This window comes from Astatotilapia calliptera, chromosome 18, assembly GCF_964374335.1.
Source record: "Astatotilapia calliptera chromosome 18, fAstCal68.1, whole genome shotgun sequence".
Taxonomy (NCBI): Eukaryota; Metazoa; Chordata; class Actinopteri; order Cichliformes; family Cichlidae; genus Astatotilapia; species Astatotilapia calliptera.
The window spans coordinates 18,134,369-18,151,260 of NC_137439.1; the positions used below are offsets into that span (position 1 = coordinate 18,134,369).

Sequence of the window (16,892 nt, forward strand, 5' to 3'; positions counted from 1 at the left end):
ATTATGCACAGTAATAGTCACCTGCACACACAGATATCCCCCTAAAATAGCTAAAACTAAAAACTACTTCCAAAAACATTCAGCTTTGATATTAATGAGTTTTTTGGCTTCATTGAGAACATGGTTGTTGTTCAATAATAGCATTATTCCTCAAAAATACAACTTGCCTAATAATTCTGCACTCCCTGTATGTATGTATGTATGTGTATGTATATATATATATATATATATATATATATATATATATATATATATATATATATATATATATATGTTATTGTTACTGGAAGAAAATATGGAAATTACACTGAATTCAATTACATTTTAGAACACAATTCTAAATGAAAATAAAATAAGCTAAAAACTGTAGTGAGAGGAGTGGTCCTACAATCAAATCTGAAATGCTTTGCTTTAGTACTCAATCACGCAGGGCTAAAAATCAGTCAGCCACCTCCTGGCAACCACCTATTGTTAGAAAAAATCTGCAATGACTGGATAGTGAGTGGTTGCTTGCGAGGTGAAATTGGTTGCAAAAGGGTTGCTAGTAGAATACCAAGGCCACCAGCTCACATGCTAATCTCAGCAGTGTGAAAAATGGGATGCACACTGAGAGTTGTCTCCTTCAAAGTAAAAGCTGAAACATGTTGGTTGCAGTCAAGCCCCAACATTTCCTTAGAAGGAACATGTTCTCCTCTTCTGGTTTATGTTGCACTGTTCACAGTTTCTCACTTTTTCTGCTCAAACCTTTTTGGGTGTAGTTTGCAAGTGTTTGCAGACAAGTCAGCTTCATCCCTGGAAACTACACCTGATACACCTTTGCAACCAGTTTTACGTTAGCAGCTGCCAGTAATCACTCACCAAACTGTATTTTTACATTTTTACAACAGCACATGTAACATAAACATAGTTTCCCAGTCAGATAAATGAAGCTGATAATTGACAATTAAAAACGTGGCTCATGGTCAAATTAGCCATGCATTTTATCTGAATCCTTGAATCTCTCCATCTATTTTCTTACCATGTTAATTTCTTCTTCCTCCGTCTCTTCTTCACCCTTTGTTGGGACTGCTGTCCCTCCTTCTGCACTTCTCCACAGCTGTTGCTAGCAGCAGCAGCCTCCTGTGACTGTTAGGGCTGGTTATTAGTTGCTGCTGGTGCTGTTGTTGACGGTGAAGCAGCAGCAGCCCGACAGCTAACATGCCAGTTAATTTGACACATTTTGCTGCATCTATTTTTAGTTTCTTTTTCTCACTTAGCTTTTCAGTTCCACCTTTTTGGTACTTCTTCCACACTAAACTCTGTTCTACAAGGTGCATGAGCACACAACAGAGATGTGATTAGGCAATACAGGTAAGTAATTAAAATGATCAATGTGTGTATTGTAGAATACACAGATTTCACACGTGACCGGCAGTCGTTAGATGGTTGCAGGCTCGTCTCTAGGCCTTAAATATTTTGCACAATTATTTAGTTTTCTAAACAATGACTGCAAATAAATTGCTATTTTAAAGCAAAACAGTATTAAATGGCCGTTTCATTCTTTATTATTAGGATACAGTCAAAAACAGTGGTATTGCTGTCAGTGCGATGGCAAGTACATCAAGAAATGAATCATGTTCAAAGCATTTATATTGCTTCTGCATTTATCTCTTGCAGCATGTTTTGAAATGTGTTGAATGACGGATAGGTTTGTGGATTTTTCACCCCCAAGGCCAGTTTTGATTTGGTAATTATTAGTATGTTCTGTTGCTGCCGGAGGTCACGTTTGGACACATTTCTTTTCAGGATATGTGAAAGCTAGCTAAGTTGTGGTTAAATTTGATTTATTCATTGTATTTTATTTCACGAAAAAAGGAGAAGAAATACATCTGTGACCAAAAGCAATGAAACAAAATACCACACAGAGAAGTCCTCCCAAGATGTAGCAGTTTCTCTGATGTAGGCACGCATCTGAATGACAGAAAAACCTGCTGTTTTTTTGTTTGTTTTTTTCTTAGCACATTTTAATTATGGCTGACATTTGCTAATTGACAACATGCATTACCTTTTCCTTTTGGCTTTCTCTTGGCTATTTCACCTGCTGGTGCTGAATTAGTGTGATTGTTATAGTAAGAAATATCATGCAGAGAAATCTCATTCCGTCCCTTTCATTTTGTAGCTTGCATATTTTTCTTGTACAGTTTTTAATTCATCTTTTCTATCCTCTTGTCTCCATTCTGGCCCAAACCAGCAGATTCTGAAAACCCAGCTGGCTGGAGAATTAAAGGCTGTGGAAATCTTTTTGCAGCTTTTCTTGAGAGAGTGAGCGAGAGAGACAGAGCCAGAGTGACATTTCTCACCATTCAATTTACAAGAGAAGCCAAATATGAGGCGTGGATCAAAGTGTCTGTATAAATTCAGCCTTCTAAGGTTCATGTATTCTATAGATGAGCTTTCTAGAAAGAAGTAAAACAACTGACATGTGGTGGAAAAGATTTTAATTGCTCCAAAGAGCTCAAGTTGCCTAGTCATCAAACTGTTATTCAGATAACAATTTTGCAATGTAAATATGTCAGCTGTTTTATATCATTTCTGATACTCAGCTGTTTCATGTCTTGCAGTCTGAGGTTTGTGTGTGTGTGATGAATGAGTAAGAGCCTGAAACAGAAAGGCAGGCAGAGGAAATAAAAGGATTTTTAGTAAAGAGACATACATCAGGAAGCTGGCTACTGTGTCGATATCTGATGCCCTTGCAGTACAGCCTTGTGGCACGAACTCCCAAAAGACCTCTTTGTTCTCAGAAGATGAGGGCTAGCAGAATGTGACTGTGCACTTACACCTGAAGCAATCAAAAGCAGAGAGAATAACACATTTATACCGCACGATGGCTCTGCTCTCATCCTACAATATACCTGGCACAAACAGGCCAAGAAGTCCTCCTGGAATACTGCACGCCTTCAATCAGATCTAAAGAAAGTATAATTGTATAAGCACGAAAAGATATATATCCAAACCAGCACATGCAGCTCCATGAATAGAAATCAAAGGTTGCTGATTTTTTATTTTGTTTAAATGCACTGTGCCTTATTTGGCTCTGAACATCAGCAGTGCTCATCTTTTAGATTAATTTAGGAGGTGCTGCTCAGCAGAAATTGAAATACAGATCGAGGTGACTACAGAGAAACTGTGCCAGATTAACGAGCTTACAATCGTGAAGAGAGACTATGACAAATAATCCCCATCTTAACAAAATTCAGATAGAGTCAAAACCAGTTAACTGATGTGAATCATAGAGTCTCGGTTTATGTAGTGGATTGTGTAAAAAAAAAAAAATGAAAGTACCTTCCGATTATGATCCACCATGCAACATCATGTGATTGGCAGCAGCTTCATTTTTCAACACGACAAACACATTGCCAATGCAGTAAAAGCATACGTTGACAGAGAACACACAGTAGAACACTATCAGTCAGTCAGTCATCACGCCTTTACAGAGCCTGGACAATTTTATTGAAACAATGTGGGATCATCTCGACAGAGAACGGAACAACAGATCATCATCCAGAGAAGAGCTTTAAACATCTTTGAGGAAGCCTGGAAAACTATTCCTGAAGATTAGTTAAAGAAATTACAATAAATCTGCACTAACAGAAAGCAATCATAGGAAATATTGTTTTTCAGTGTCAATACTACAAATGTTGCCTTATATGCTACATTTCCATTTATATTTCTATGTTTCAATAATTCTCTGCAGCTATTTCCCATTTTCCAAGCACAATATAAAGAAATGAGGGGTGACTCAAGACAGACAGAGTACTGTAGCTTCAGCATTTATCATCTGTGACTGTAAACACTTTTTTGAGAGGGGACAAATCATTCTAATGTGGATCCTTCTGATGAAGGATACGCTTGTGGACTTTTTCCTCAAGTCCAGTTTTGATTTGGTAATTATGTGTGTATTGTGTTTTCAGCCCTGACAAATGGAGTTCTGCAGGTTCCTGCTCAGGGCTGGAATTGCACTCATTTCTTTTAAGTTTATGTGAAAGCTAGCTGACTCGTGGCCATATTTGATTTATGCTGTGTAATTTATTTCATAAGTAAAGGAAAAGAAACAGATTGATCACCGTGTGTTGAAAGCAATGAAACAAAATACCATTCACAGAAATCTTATATTCTCACTTCATCTATTTTGTATATGCCATATTATTCTTGTCCTTCCAAGATTGTGGGTGTTTATCTGAGGGGAATACACACCTGAGTGGCAACTGTGAGAACACCTGCATTTCTTTTTTCTTGGCACATTTTAATTATGGCTAACATTAGCTAATTCATGACATGCACTGCTTGTCCCTCTTGGGTGTCTTTTAGCTGTTTCATTTGCTGGTGTTGAACCAATGTGTCTCTTATTACAAGACCACCAATACGTCAACCGCATGTGAACACTGATGGGATTTGCCAGATGCTTAGCTATCATGGAAGATGATCTCTTGATATCAGCATGTGCAAACAAGCACTGAGATGGACTTTTGTTATTCTTACTATTGTTATTATTCTTTCTTTCCCCCTAGTGGTGTGTGAGCATTTTATTTGTACATTCTGAAAACACCTGCCTAAAAGCAGAAGCCTAATCGGAGACATTGACAAAACCCATTTTGAAAGGAAGCTATACAACTGACGTGTGGCAGACAAGCGTTTAACTGCTCCAGAGATATGAAGCTGATGAGTCATCATCCTGTTAAATAACAATTTTGCAGCATAAATATGTCAAATATATAACAATATAATGCTGTTTCACATCGTTTCAGATGACAAGCTGTTTTTAGGGGGTGGGGGAGGGGGGCTTATGTGATGATGGCGTTAAAGAGGAAAAATAGAAGATATTTGGAAGAGAGGCAGCAGGAAGCTGGCGTCTGTCCAATACCCTTGGAGTGCAACTTTGCAGCGTGAACTCCCAAAAGACCTTTTTTTGTTCTCAGAAGATGAGAGCTGGCAGAGTGTGACCGTGCACTTAAACCTGAAGCCATCAAAAGCAGAGAGAATAACACATTTAAACCGCATGATGGCTCTGCTCTCATCCTTCAATATACTTGGCTGCAAACAGGACAGGAGGTCCTCTTGGAATACTGCAATCCTTCAATGAGATGCAAAGAGATCCGTACAAATCTGTGTCAGACAAAATAAATATTTGGAAACCTGCACATGCAGCTATGCAAACAGCACGGATGTTGCTGATTTTGGTCTTTTGTTGAGCGCACAGTTTGGCATTCGCCTCAAAAGACTGTGGCTATGCCATGCAACACTGAAAAACTGCAGCCCTCGCTATTGTGATTAATTTAGGAGATGCCACATAAGGAATATTGAAAAATTGATTAAGGCAATGACATAAAATCGGTGCCACTTTAATTACACTCTAGTCAGGAGACTGTAAATGATGCCACTGTTTTCTCTCATTTGCAGATCACCTGTGCGAGAGACTGAAGCTGACAGCCGACACACAGCAATGTGAATGTTTTTTTTTTTTATATGTGGGAGCTAATAAAAGCTCAGTAAAAAGGGAGTAAAAGCCTTGTAGATAAGACAGATTATCAGTGTAAAAGCAATGTGTCCTACATCTGGTGTCCCATATCTTCCTCTCAGAGCAGCAGGGACAGATAATACAGACGTGAGCCTGGCAGGTCCCCAAGAGGGAAAGGTGAACTCTATTGTTATGCAGACAGCTGTTTGTTCATTTAGTGTGACAGCAAGCAGGCTTGTTTAAGATTTCTCTTTAGCTAAAGTTTAGCCTAGTTCAGTTTTAGTCTGTGTCAAGTTTGACTCGGTAATCAACAAAACCTGGTTAAACCTGAATATTCTATATCATCAATTTCCAGGTGACATTTTCCAAACCTTTTTGGATTTCAGAAGCTTGAGCTAGTGATTCTAATTATGTTTTTTTTAACTAATGACCAAACATATCAGCTCCAACACCTCATGTTTGCCACAAATTGTCTACTTCCATGTTGCTGGTAGCACAAGTCTTTTATAGAACATTGTTTCCCTTTTTGTCTCAGAATTTAGTAGGCTGCGAAATACTTTACTGCTCTGTTTCTATTTTTGCCCCATCCCTTTCACTCTCTCCATCTACCTGTCACACTGTATATAGCTGTGCTGGATCAGTGAAAGCTAGAACACTAACAGCTGAGAGAGAGAGAGACACACACACACACACACACACACACATAGTGAGAGCTAGGGAGGTGGAACAGAAGGCATGTGAGTGTCCTGGTAGCATGGTAGAGTGCTGGACTTTGGCACTGGCCATCAATCTGTCACTTTCTTACATCCTCTCTGGTACCGACGGGTCGTGGCAATGGCAGCCTGTGACGGATGACTAATCTTCTCCTGGTAATGAATGAGACACCACCCCCCTGAATGCCAAAAGAGTGCTGATTGTGAGGGTGGCTGCCTCATGGCAATACAGGAGTCTTATTATGAATGCTATGCAATCATGTTACTCTGTGTCTGTGCCAACCAAACGCAGTAGTTCCCAGTTTATGAGAGTATAGTCGTGTCTCGAACACGGTGACGTGCGGTAGCGCTATTAATTGCGCTTCTTTCTCTCATCTTCTGTGCTTGTGTGTGAGGGAATTAGGCAGAGGAAGGCAGCGCGTAAATGAATCAGAGCATAGTAAAAGTCACTGCACGGGCTTTAACGATGGAAACACGTCGTGTGCAGGTGGAAAAAGGAGACGTTGCTGTTAAGGATGATGCATGTGCTGTTCTGTCAGGCTGAAGGGGAGCTCTGTAGCCGCGCTAGTCAAATCGTCTTGACTGCGTGTGTTGAGTAGCTGAGACCTGTCTTATCTTCACCTCATAATGCGCAGGCGTGATCCTATCTGAGCCCCGCAAAAAAAAAAAAAAAAAGAAAAGAAAAGAAAAAAAAGCTGTTACCGTCACAAGTAGACGACGTGCTCTTCAGTGGTGCTCAAGCGAACGCTGAATTCTTATTATAGTAATTATTTTTTAGTAGGCTACATGTATATGGCACATCGCCTGGAACACTGCTGGAAAATGAAGATTTGCTTGCCAGCTAATCTTTCCGGACAGCACAGTCCAACCTGTGGATAGTGCCGAGCGCGTCTGTGGCCACCGGCCAGTCTCCTCCGCTATCTGGGACGCTCTGCCTTGAGTCTGTTGTGCGCGTCTTTTTACGTTTGCATCCCGGGGTCTGTGTCGGCGCGGGATCCGCTGTTCTGTTTAAGCTAAGCTGTGAGCAGGTATTCAGTTTATGAATGGCACTGACATGGAGGAAATACCGTTTCAGAAAGTCAAAACCAGGCGGAAGAGAAGTCACTGTCCACCGGGTGTCCCTTTGACCACCATCGTATGCGAGGACGAGTTCGACTGCAAAGAACTCGAGTCTCTCTTCCAGAACTACAACCTGAAACTGGAGCAGACGTCCACTCTTAAAGCCCTGGCCGTGCTCATATTCTTGTCCTCGACGCTGGCTGTGGTGGAGTTGCTGTCCGGCCCCAGCATCACCATCTCCAAGGGGTCCCATCCGGTCCACTGTGTCATCTTCGTGTCCCTGTTTATTGTAACTAATGTCAAGTACCTGCAAGTGACTCAGCTCCAACAGATTGTTAACCTGACGCTGCTCTTCGGGTTTACTTTCTCCTTCCTTTGCTGTCCCTTCTCCCTGGGCGCCATGGGGCTAGAGCCCCCGACGTCCCCGGAGCAAGGCATGTGGCAGCTCATCCTGGTCACCTTCGTCGCCTATGCGCTGCTACCTGTACGGACGCTTTTGGCTGTTGTGTTTGGAATAATGGTGTCCATCTCCCATTTGATTGTGACTGCCACTTCCGTCACAGTGAAAACACAAAAACTATGGAGAACAGTAAGTACATGTTGCACATGATTATGGTGCCTCTAATACTTGGTAACCTTGGAGCTTATATTATTATGCGTGTGAATATAATAATCTATTCGTATGAGCTACACACTGCTGGAGTAGCCCGTATTAGGATATGAAGCTCAGGTAGAGAGAAGCAATTTAGATGTCAGTTCAGCACCAAGGATAGCTCCATGTGGTAAGACATGATGGGCTTTGCTTAGGTTTTAATCAAATCCGGCAAAACAATAACACGAGACAAGTTAGAGCATGTTTGCTCTCATAAGACAAAAAATGTTGAGAATTTGTAGCTTTATCTTGGTGGTATGTAGTGGAAGTGAATGTAACGGTGACTATCAGTTCACATAGTTTTTCTCCCTCTTCCACACAAATTCCATGCGTGTAACACATTTATGATATTTAGTGGTGTTAAGCTACTGTATATTATAGTGTGGTGAAACCAAGACTTCCCTGCAGGCACCCTGATTTAAAAATATATAGTAAAGCAAAACAGTCTACGACTGTTTTCTATGGGATATGATTCAATCCCAAAGGAGCAGGTCAGGAATGAAGAACTAGAGTGACATCCTCCAAGCACCAGAAGTAGGGCAAAGTGGAGGGACAAGCACACACACACATAAACACACACCCACCCACACACAGAGGAAGACCACTTTGACTACTCTACATATGCTTCCGTTAAGAAATAGGGCAAAGTCATGCATGTCATTGCAGAGCCGGAATAGAAATTGGTACACGGCTCTCTGGAAATGTATAGCTTTTGTACCTTTTCCTGTCACAGTCAGACACATATGCTCACATTCCTGGCTGTCATCAGCTGTGGGAAAAGAAGATATGTCACATCAGTCAAAACCTACCAGGGGTATAATGGAACATGTCTGCCTACGTGCAACATATGACGCAAATATTGGGCATTTCTTGGAAGTGAAACTGGGATTCTGTCGTTTCATCGTGCTCCCAAATGATGACAGCCTATTTACAGAGCTTTGTTTTCCTGTATGTAGGCTATGCGGTACCTGCATAGCCATGTGAAGGACACTGCTAGCTGTACTACCGGAGATAGCTAATCCATTAAGCTTAGAGATGAGCTGTGTGGCATGACCCTGCACAGTCCAGGCTTGCAACAACCACCCACCTAGGTCCCAAGCACTCAGCCTATGGTTGTGTCTACTTCTACATGAAATACCTTATTACTAAAGCAAGTGTTGACTATAATTTCAAATGCACCTTATTGTAGGGCCTCTTTGGTCTCATCATGCATCAGGTCCTTTTAGTAGCATAATTTATTCATTGTTGGTAGTTTAAATACCATAAAATGTTAAATGGGGTATGGGTTTATAGCCTTACCTGTCTAGATAAAGCTTAGATTACAAAAACAATAAAACTAAAAATAGGTACTTTATTAGACCCCATTGAAAGAAATGACAAAAATATAATTGTAAATAAACTCAGCAATCATTGGCATTTTTACTTATTAACTTATTGCTACTACTATTAATATGAAGTACAACAGCAAAAAAAAAAAAAAAAAAAAAAAAAAAACTAAAGAAAAGGGGAGGAAAAAGCATTGCAAATAAAAACCTTGTATTGTATTCAGTGAATACCTGTATACATCATAATGAGACACCTTGGAATTAATCATGTCGCCGAATAAAAGTTAATGTACTCCTTTTATTTTTTTACTGCATCGTAAAAGTTTGAAGATCTTCATTACTGCCAGTGAATGGGTACAACAGCCGAGAATGAAAGATTTTGTTGCTAGTGCAGTAAGGTCAGTAATGAGCACACTGCGTTTAACACAACAGAGAAGCTCAAGAGTATTTTACACCAATTAACTCTGATGTCCACATTTATTCACTCCGGGCTATAAAGTTACTTGAGCATCGTTTGAACATGCTGATCCTTGCCAACAGTGCTGCCAAGCACAAAGCCAGACTTCTGCTGCCAAAAACAGCGTTCTCAAGGCAATCCGTTATTCGTCGCTCTGGGAAACGTGCCTGTCTGTGGCAGTAAAAGTTTCTTAAAATTTTACAAGAAGTGGATACATCATTTCAAAATATGACAGTGTTTTCATGATGCTTAGTTAAACATATAAGCTATATTTTAATAAAGTATAAGGTGTTTTGGGGTAACATTTCTTAAAGTCAAATAAGCTCCATCACTAAGTTCTACAACAGAAAATACTAAAGGTGAATGAGGATATGAGTTAACATATTTATTTTCATCAATATATTGTGTGTTTATTACCTGCAGTGACTGCTTGTTAGTCTACACATCATAGGCAATCGCAGAACTGTGTCAAGTAACTCAGCCAGCCTCAACCAAGCAATAGGAATTATTATAAACAGTCATGCTGCTTTGTGTCTATTATAAGAGATGTCACAGATTTTCTCATAGAAAATATTGAATAAAAAATTATATATTTGAAAAATATCCAGGTAAATGAATTAACTGGTATAACACCCTTAAACTGCCATTCAGCCCGTTTAGGGTAGTGAAACTCCAGTTTCAGGTCCTTGAAAGCAGGGGTAACAAAACCTGGCAAACATCCACATGTATACATGTAGTTATATGAATGCCATGGATACTTTAATCAGTGTAGTGTATAGGCTGCTTGTTTTTATTTATTGTTATTCAGCTTTGATTTTAAGCATTATGATATGGGTTTTTTTTAACCATTAGCGTTGACTATATACACATCTGTTCATGCAGCTTAGTGTTATAGTTCTGTGCTTGCCCCTTTTAAATAAAGTAAGAAATTGAAATAAATTACTTCCTGTGCTGCATTGTGCATCAATGCACACAAACAAATGCACAAAGATGCCAAATGACAAAACATATTTTACATTAGAATATTTACCATACATCCAATATATGGAAATATACATGAAAATACATTTTTCATTGATCATAACAACACACGTATAAATATTTGATCTAACTAAAGTGATGTAAATATTTCCTAATGGTTTCTTAAATATTTGGTCTTCAACAATGTACCAGAGAAGTAATAGTGTGTAATGTGTGTGTGTTTTTGCAGTTGGTTGCCAACACAGTACTGTTCACCAGTGTCAACCTGTCAGGGCTGTTTGTACGCATCCTAACAGAACGAGCCCAGAGGAAGGCCTTCCTGCAGGCTCGCAACTGCATCGAAGAAAGACTCCGCATGGAGGATGAGAACGAAAAACAGGTATAGACACCTTTTTTGCTGCACAAACTATGTGTAAAATTGGATGTCTACCCCCACCGCCCCATGCCTCAAGTCATTTTGCCACATTATTCATTTCTGTTAGATTTCATGCCTTTTTGTCTAGCGCATTTCTTATCACCGCCAACACTTTGCCCTATGATAACTTTGCTGCTTTCGACTGTATAAGTGACTTACTTTATCTTTTTTCCCCTCTCTTGCTCTGTTTCTCACACACAAATGTACACACACACACACACACACACACACACACACACACACACACACACACACACACACACACACACACACACACACACACACACTCATATTCTCAGGAGCGCCTGCTAATGAGTCTGTTGCCCAGGAATGTAGCTATGGAGATGAAGGAGGATTTCCTGAAGCCCCCAGAAAGGATCTTTCACAAAATCTATATCCAGCGTCATGACAATGTCAGGTAGGACCCTATCATCAAGGCAACACTGCTGTGAACTTTTCCTAGAGACATTTGTGAATTAAATAAAGCCTTTCCATTTTAAAACAGTCATTTAGAGATTAGTATACTCATAAGAGATTCAGTGCTAAGAAAAACTAAATAATGTCCAGAGGAACAACTATAGAATGTTGGGGTGGTGTTTATGTTTACACTGAAGCCTTACTTGTATTTTTTACAGTTTTTTCTGAATGCTTAAACCCTAACTGTGATTCCTGTAGCACAATCTCTAAAACTATTCAGACTTATAGCAAAACCACTCACTGAGTTTGCAAAACTAAAAGCACAAAAACTGCTTTGCACTCAGTTTGCAATTTTGTAACACACACTTTGCAAAACTGTAGGCACAATTCACTGCACAACACTCAATTACCAAATTTCCAACATACTCCTAGCAAAAGTATACACATGTATGGCTATCATTAACACTAATTTGCCAACTGTCTGGCACACTTTCACATGTGAAAACTTTTTTAGATAATTCGTTCACTTTGCAATCAGCCTAAGCACTATAATACAGGTAAGCTGTGTGTGCGGAGTACAATGGAGGGAGCAGAAAGAGTGAGAAGAAGAGGAGGCCGAGGAAGAGGATGTGGAGGTGAAGAAGTAGGATGAAGAGGACGACAAGGACAAGGAGGAGCAAGAGGAAGATGAGGAGGGGGGAGAGGAAAATGAGGAGGGGGGAGAGGAAGGGCAGGAAGAGTAAGAAATAGAATTACTGATGACATCAGAGCTACAATAGTGGACCATGTAATCAACCGTGGAATGACCCTGAGGGTAGCTGGCCAACGGGTCCAGCCTAACTCGAGCCGCTACACTGTAGCAAGCACCATAAGGACATCTTGAAATGAGAATCGGTTAGTTGTGTGCTTAGTAGATGATGGCTTGTGTGTACTGTTTGATACGGAAACACCACTTTTACGAAGGTGTGAAGAGTTAGTCTAGCTGTGTTTGCTTTTGCAAGAGAACTACAATGTTTTGATGATTGGGTGACAGGTTTTCTTATTTGTGTGAAGAGTTTTGCAAAATTAGCCAATAGTTACAAAAAATGTGCTTAAGCAATCAGAAAAAACTGTAAATTGTCCAGGTAACACTGATGGCCTGGAAAAAGATTATGTTGCACTTTCTACTAAAAAGTTCCAAGCACTCATTCAAACAGTTCTGTTTGTGATATTTATTATATTACTGCATTTTTACATATGGCTGATGTGTTCACATCACTAAGGAGCATTTTAGTGTTCCAGCCTGTTGCTGCTTTCACAGCTTCATATGCTGGATAACTTAATCTGAAGTAACTAATTATATTTTAATGCAGAAATCTATAAAGTAACTATAACTCCTTCTAAATGTAATAATTCCCTTTGAAGTATGAAATTAATTTACATTTTATTTACGTAAATTTTCTTTTAAATAATCTGATTATTTTGTTAAGCGCGGTGCTTGGATATTATTTATTATATATAACTTCTTCCCTTTTCTTCCTCACTTTGTAGTTAGTTATGTCTGACCTTTAACCTTTGACTAGAAATGACTAAATATGTGTGTTTGAGAGTATGATTTTCACTGCTTCATTCTGTGGGGGGGAAAAAACAAAAACTTGATGTTCTGCATTCTCATTTTCATTACCCATTTTGGTATGCCTCGGTAACTGTTTTGCTACCTTTCCCATTTCATGCTCTAGCATTTCCTTGTTACCGTTTCTTATCTTTTTCACTTCCTCCTTTCCTCTGTGTTCTCAGAGCAGCAGGGAGGCTTGAGGAGGAGAGTTTGCTTAGCCTTAGGATTAAGTTGCTACAGGGGATTAAATGCAATGGAGACCAAATTCTTGTTGCATAACACTTTGCCAGTGTGTGTGTGTTTGCTTTTGTGTGTGTGTGTGTGTGTGTGTGTGTGTGTGTGTGTGTGTGTGTGTGTGTGTGTGTGTGTGTGTGTGTGTGTGTGTGCTTTTGTGTGTGCTTTTGTGTGTGTGTGCTGGTTAAATATGGACAGATCTCAGTGGAGCTCTGCTGATTGCTTTTGTGCCTTGAACTTCTTCAGATAGCTCCACCCTTTGAGAGTGATCTGGACTGGATGCAGGCATGATTTATGTGATTTGGAGGGCTGTAATTAGAAACTAAACTGTGTGCAGCACAGTTTATGCAGTTTTATTTATTATGTTTTGAGACTGTGGCTAGTATCTTATTAAAACTAAGCCAGAGGGATATTGTAGTAATAGTCTTCAGCCAACCTGTGACCCTGAATTGATAAGCTGTTAGAAAAACGGATGGACGGACGGATGAATGTTTGGATATTGTAGTTATCAGCTACTAAAAAAGAATATATTTAAGTGTTATTTAACACAATACAAATTGTATTATAGAACCATACAGGTATACATTTGCAGTGAGTACAGTATACACAAACAGAAAATTAACTTACATAAACTTACAGTAATTCACTTTTTTTTCAAGGTCAGTGATTTGTCAAGTCATTTTAATAAATTACCCTTTTTATTTTTATTTAGTGATAAATTATGATCAGAAATTAATACTGCCTACCTCTGGATCAAAGAGCCATCAGATTTATTAGGATTTAGCACTTAATTAAATATTTCTACCACTCTTTGTTTTTCCATATATAACATTTCCATAGAGTTGACATTTCCTTTATCCTTCCTGTATGGAGGATCAAAAGTGCCAAAATGAAACCAACAAATACATCTTTGGATAGTTTATCAAATGTGTCATGAATCAAAGTTATAAACAGGTAATTTATTAACACACAGTTAATTAGATATATAACTTAATTAATGAAAACATAAATTCATCATAATTTAGAACATATTTATTTATTTTACTATTGAATTAATTATTATTTAATGGTTCCTGATCAACAGACCTTAACATCTGATTAGCTATCCTGCAAGTCAAGACAAATCGTTCGCAGATAAATGATACATGCAGTATCACAGTCAGTTGGTGGTGGTGTGGATTTAAGACAGACAGGTATCCCAGAATGCTTATAAACCTAAAAATCACAATGGTGGAGGAAAACACCCCAAACTGTAAGTAAAATATGAAATACTGTTTCTGTGTCCATCTACAAGAGAAAAAAGAAGATAATTATATCTGCATTCATTTTTCATTCATTATTTGTCACTGAGAAGTAAGAGTTATGTATACATTGAGAGATTTGCCAAATAGTCTGTTGAATTATCATCAATATTTAAGGAACTAGTATACAGCTTTTACCAACCTTTCCCAAATCAGCCCATTGTTTAAAAAAAATCACATAAATGGGCCTTTTATGAGCATTTATGATCAAATGTATTTTAAAACAACAAAGGTAATTAAGACTGTTGTGCTATTTTTATTGTAAATATTAATCGTAAGGGTAAAAAGACAGTAAAGGACAGAGTTAAAACGAACTGTTGTTATCAAGTGCACTGCTGTCTCACTGTAAGCTGTGCTTTTCCATCCAACCATCCCATCTAACCCTAAGTGTACTTACCAAGCAAGTATGCAACTCCAAACTCCGTATTTGGAACTAAGAAGGACCAACTGAAAGAATCGACTACGGACCAAAGTAACGGTTCTAGCTTTGGCCGGATTTGCCCCACACCCTGGCTTTGAGGTTGACAGATACAATAAATACATGATGCACTGCACTGCAGGAACTATGGAATAATTAATTAAATACTGAAATGTTTAAATATGTTTAAAATGAAATTAATTGATAATCAAATTAATTAATGATACATTGAATCAATTAATTATGTACATAATAATTTATATATCAATTTATATATCATTCAATTGTAATTCTTAATTCATTTAAGTCATGATTTAACAGTTTACTTATTTATTTTATTTTGGCACTTTTAAGCTTCCAGATTTCCTCACCCCAAACACACACACACACACACACACACACACACACACACACACACACACACACACACACACACACACACACACACACAGATACTGTTTATACAAAATCCTTATTAAGACAAATGTTCACCAGTAAACTTACTGTATCCAGTTTCATCTGACATTATAACTAATGATTCTTAGAAAAACAGCACGTGAGAAGAATCCAGGGAACATTGTGTTGCAATAAATGGCTTTGCTGTAAGATGACTTTTAAGGTCACCAATTAGAAGTTTTTGATGATGTGAAGTTTGAAGGTGCTCACTCACACTGAAGAAACTACAGTTTATTATTGCAAAATTTGTTGTAAGCATATTTCCCACTCCTCTGGGTTCACCCCTTTATTGGTCCAGCATCAGCACATCCACTGCCCACATGCTGTATCTCCAGATGGACCCATCCAAAATTAAACCTTGAGTTTTCACTTGGCTAGTGGCTTCCACTTTGTGATTAAATTGATATCACGTCATGCCATAAAGCAGTAATGACTCCCACAGGGAGAAATAAGAGATTAGCATCATTAGGGCAATAATTTTCTTCAAATATGTGCCATTGGAGAGAAAATGATGAAAGAGTATGTGAGAAGGATTGGATTACACAATCTTACATATAAAAGTTGCAGTTACCACCAGAGATGGGCAGTAACGCATTACTTGTAACGCGTTACTGTAATCTGATTACTTTTTTCAAGTAACGAGTAAAGTAAGGGATTACTATTGCAAAAACGGTAATTAGATTACCGTTACTTTCCCGTAGGAACGCTGCGTTACTGCGTTACTAAAACCGTGATTTTTTGCATGAATGTCTCACGACAGTGACGTAAGCGAGTGCGCCGTTAGTGACAACAGCTGTGTGGAGATCAACAATGGATCACATATCGATTGTGGGAGAGAGTATGAGCGTGCAGCGTTTAAAGCGTGGAAGTACTGACCTTACTTTGAGTTTGATTCCATAAAAAGTGACAAAAACATTAATGTCCGTTGTGCGTGGGAAGAAAACTTCTTTTTACAGCGAAAAAAACCCCTAAACAAGCACCGAGTGCGCAACGACGTAATGGGAAATTCACAGAGAAACTCGCGGATTCTTCAACTGACCGCAGCACACCTGCACCAGGGTAAACCTCCGCCTACCTCAGTCCTGCTTTACAGGTGAAAATAGAGCAAAAGGACCGCTGAGTCTTTAACTTTATTTATTTTCTGCTGTGTTTTACTTGCATCTATTTTAAAGACTGAGTGTAAACACAAAAAATATTTTATTTTATGTGCTGGAATGTGCAGAAAATAGGTTTAAATGTTAAACTAATTTATTCAAGTCAGAGAATGTTGCATATAATTAAATTTTTGCTTGATGCATAAAGTTAAAAGATTAAAACTGATAAAAACAAGTTAAAAAAAAGAGACTTTTCCATTCGAATCAATCAAATCAAATCAA

General features: G+C 38.7%; 1 protein-coding gene across 2 annotated transcripts in view; it reads left to right on the forward strand.

Annotated features, from left to right (window-relative positions):
* The first annotated feature begins 6,199 nt into the window (after positions 1-6,199).
* The window catches only part of LOC113010472 (adenylate cyclase type 1-like), a 38,414-nt gene continuing 27,721 nt past the window's right edge, over positions 6,200-16,892 (forward strand). The window contains exons 1-3 of one of the 2 annotated variants that reach the window (XM_026149532.2): positions 6,200-7,855; positions 10,911-11,060; positions 11,396-11,514. In XM_026149532.2, coding sequence (XP_026005317.1) covers positions 7,247-7,855; positions 10,911-11,060; positions 11,396-11,514 — 878 coding nt within the window. In that variant the 5' untranslated portion in view covers positions 6,200-7,246. The remainder of the gene's footprint in view (positions 7,856-10,910; positions 11,061-11,395; positions 11,515-16,892) is intronic. The other variant, XM_026149534.2, reaches the window with a different exon arrangement.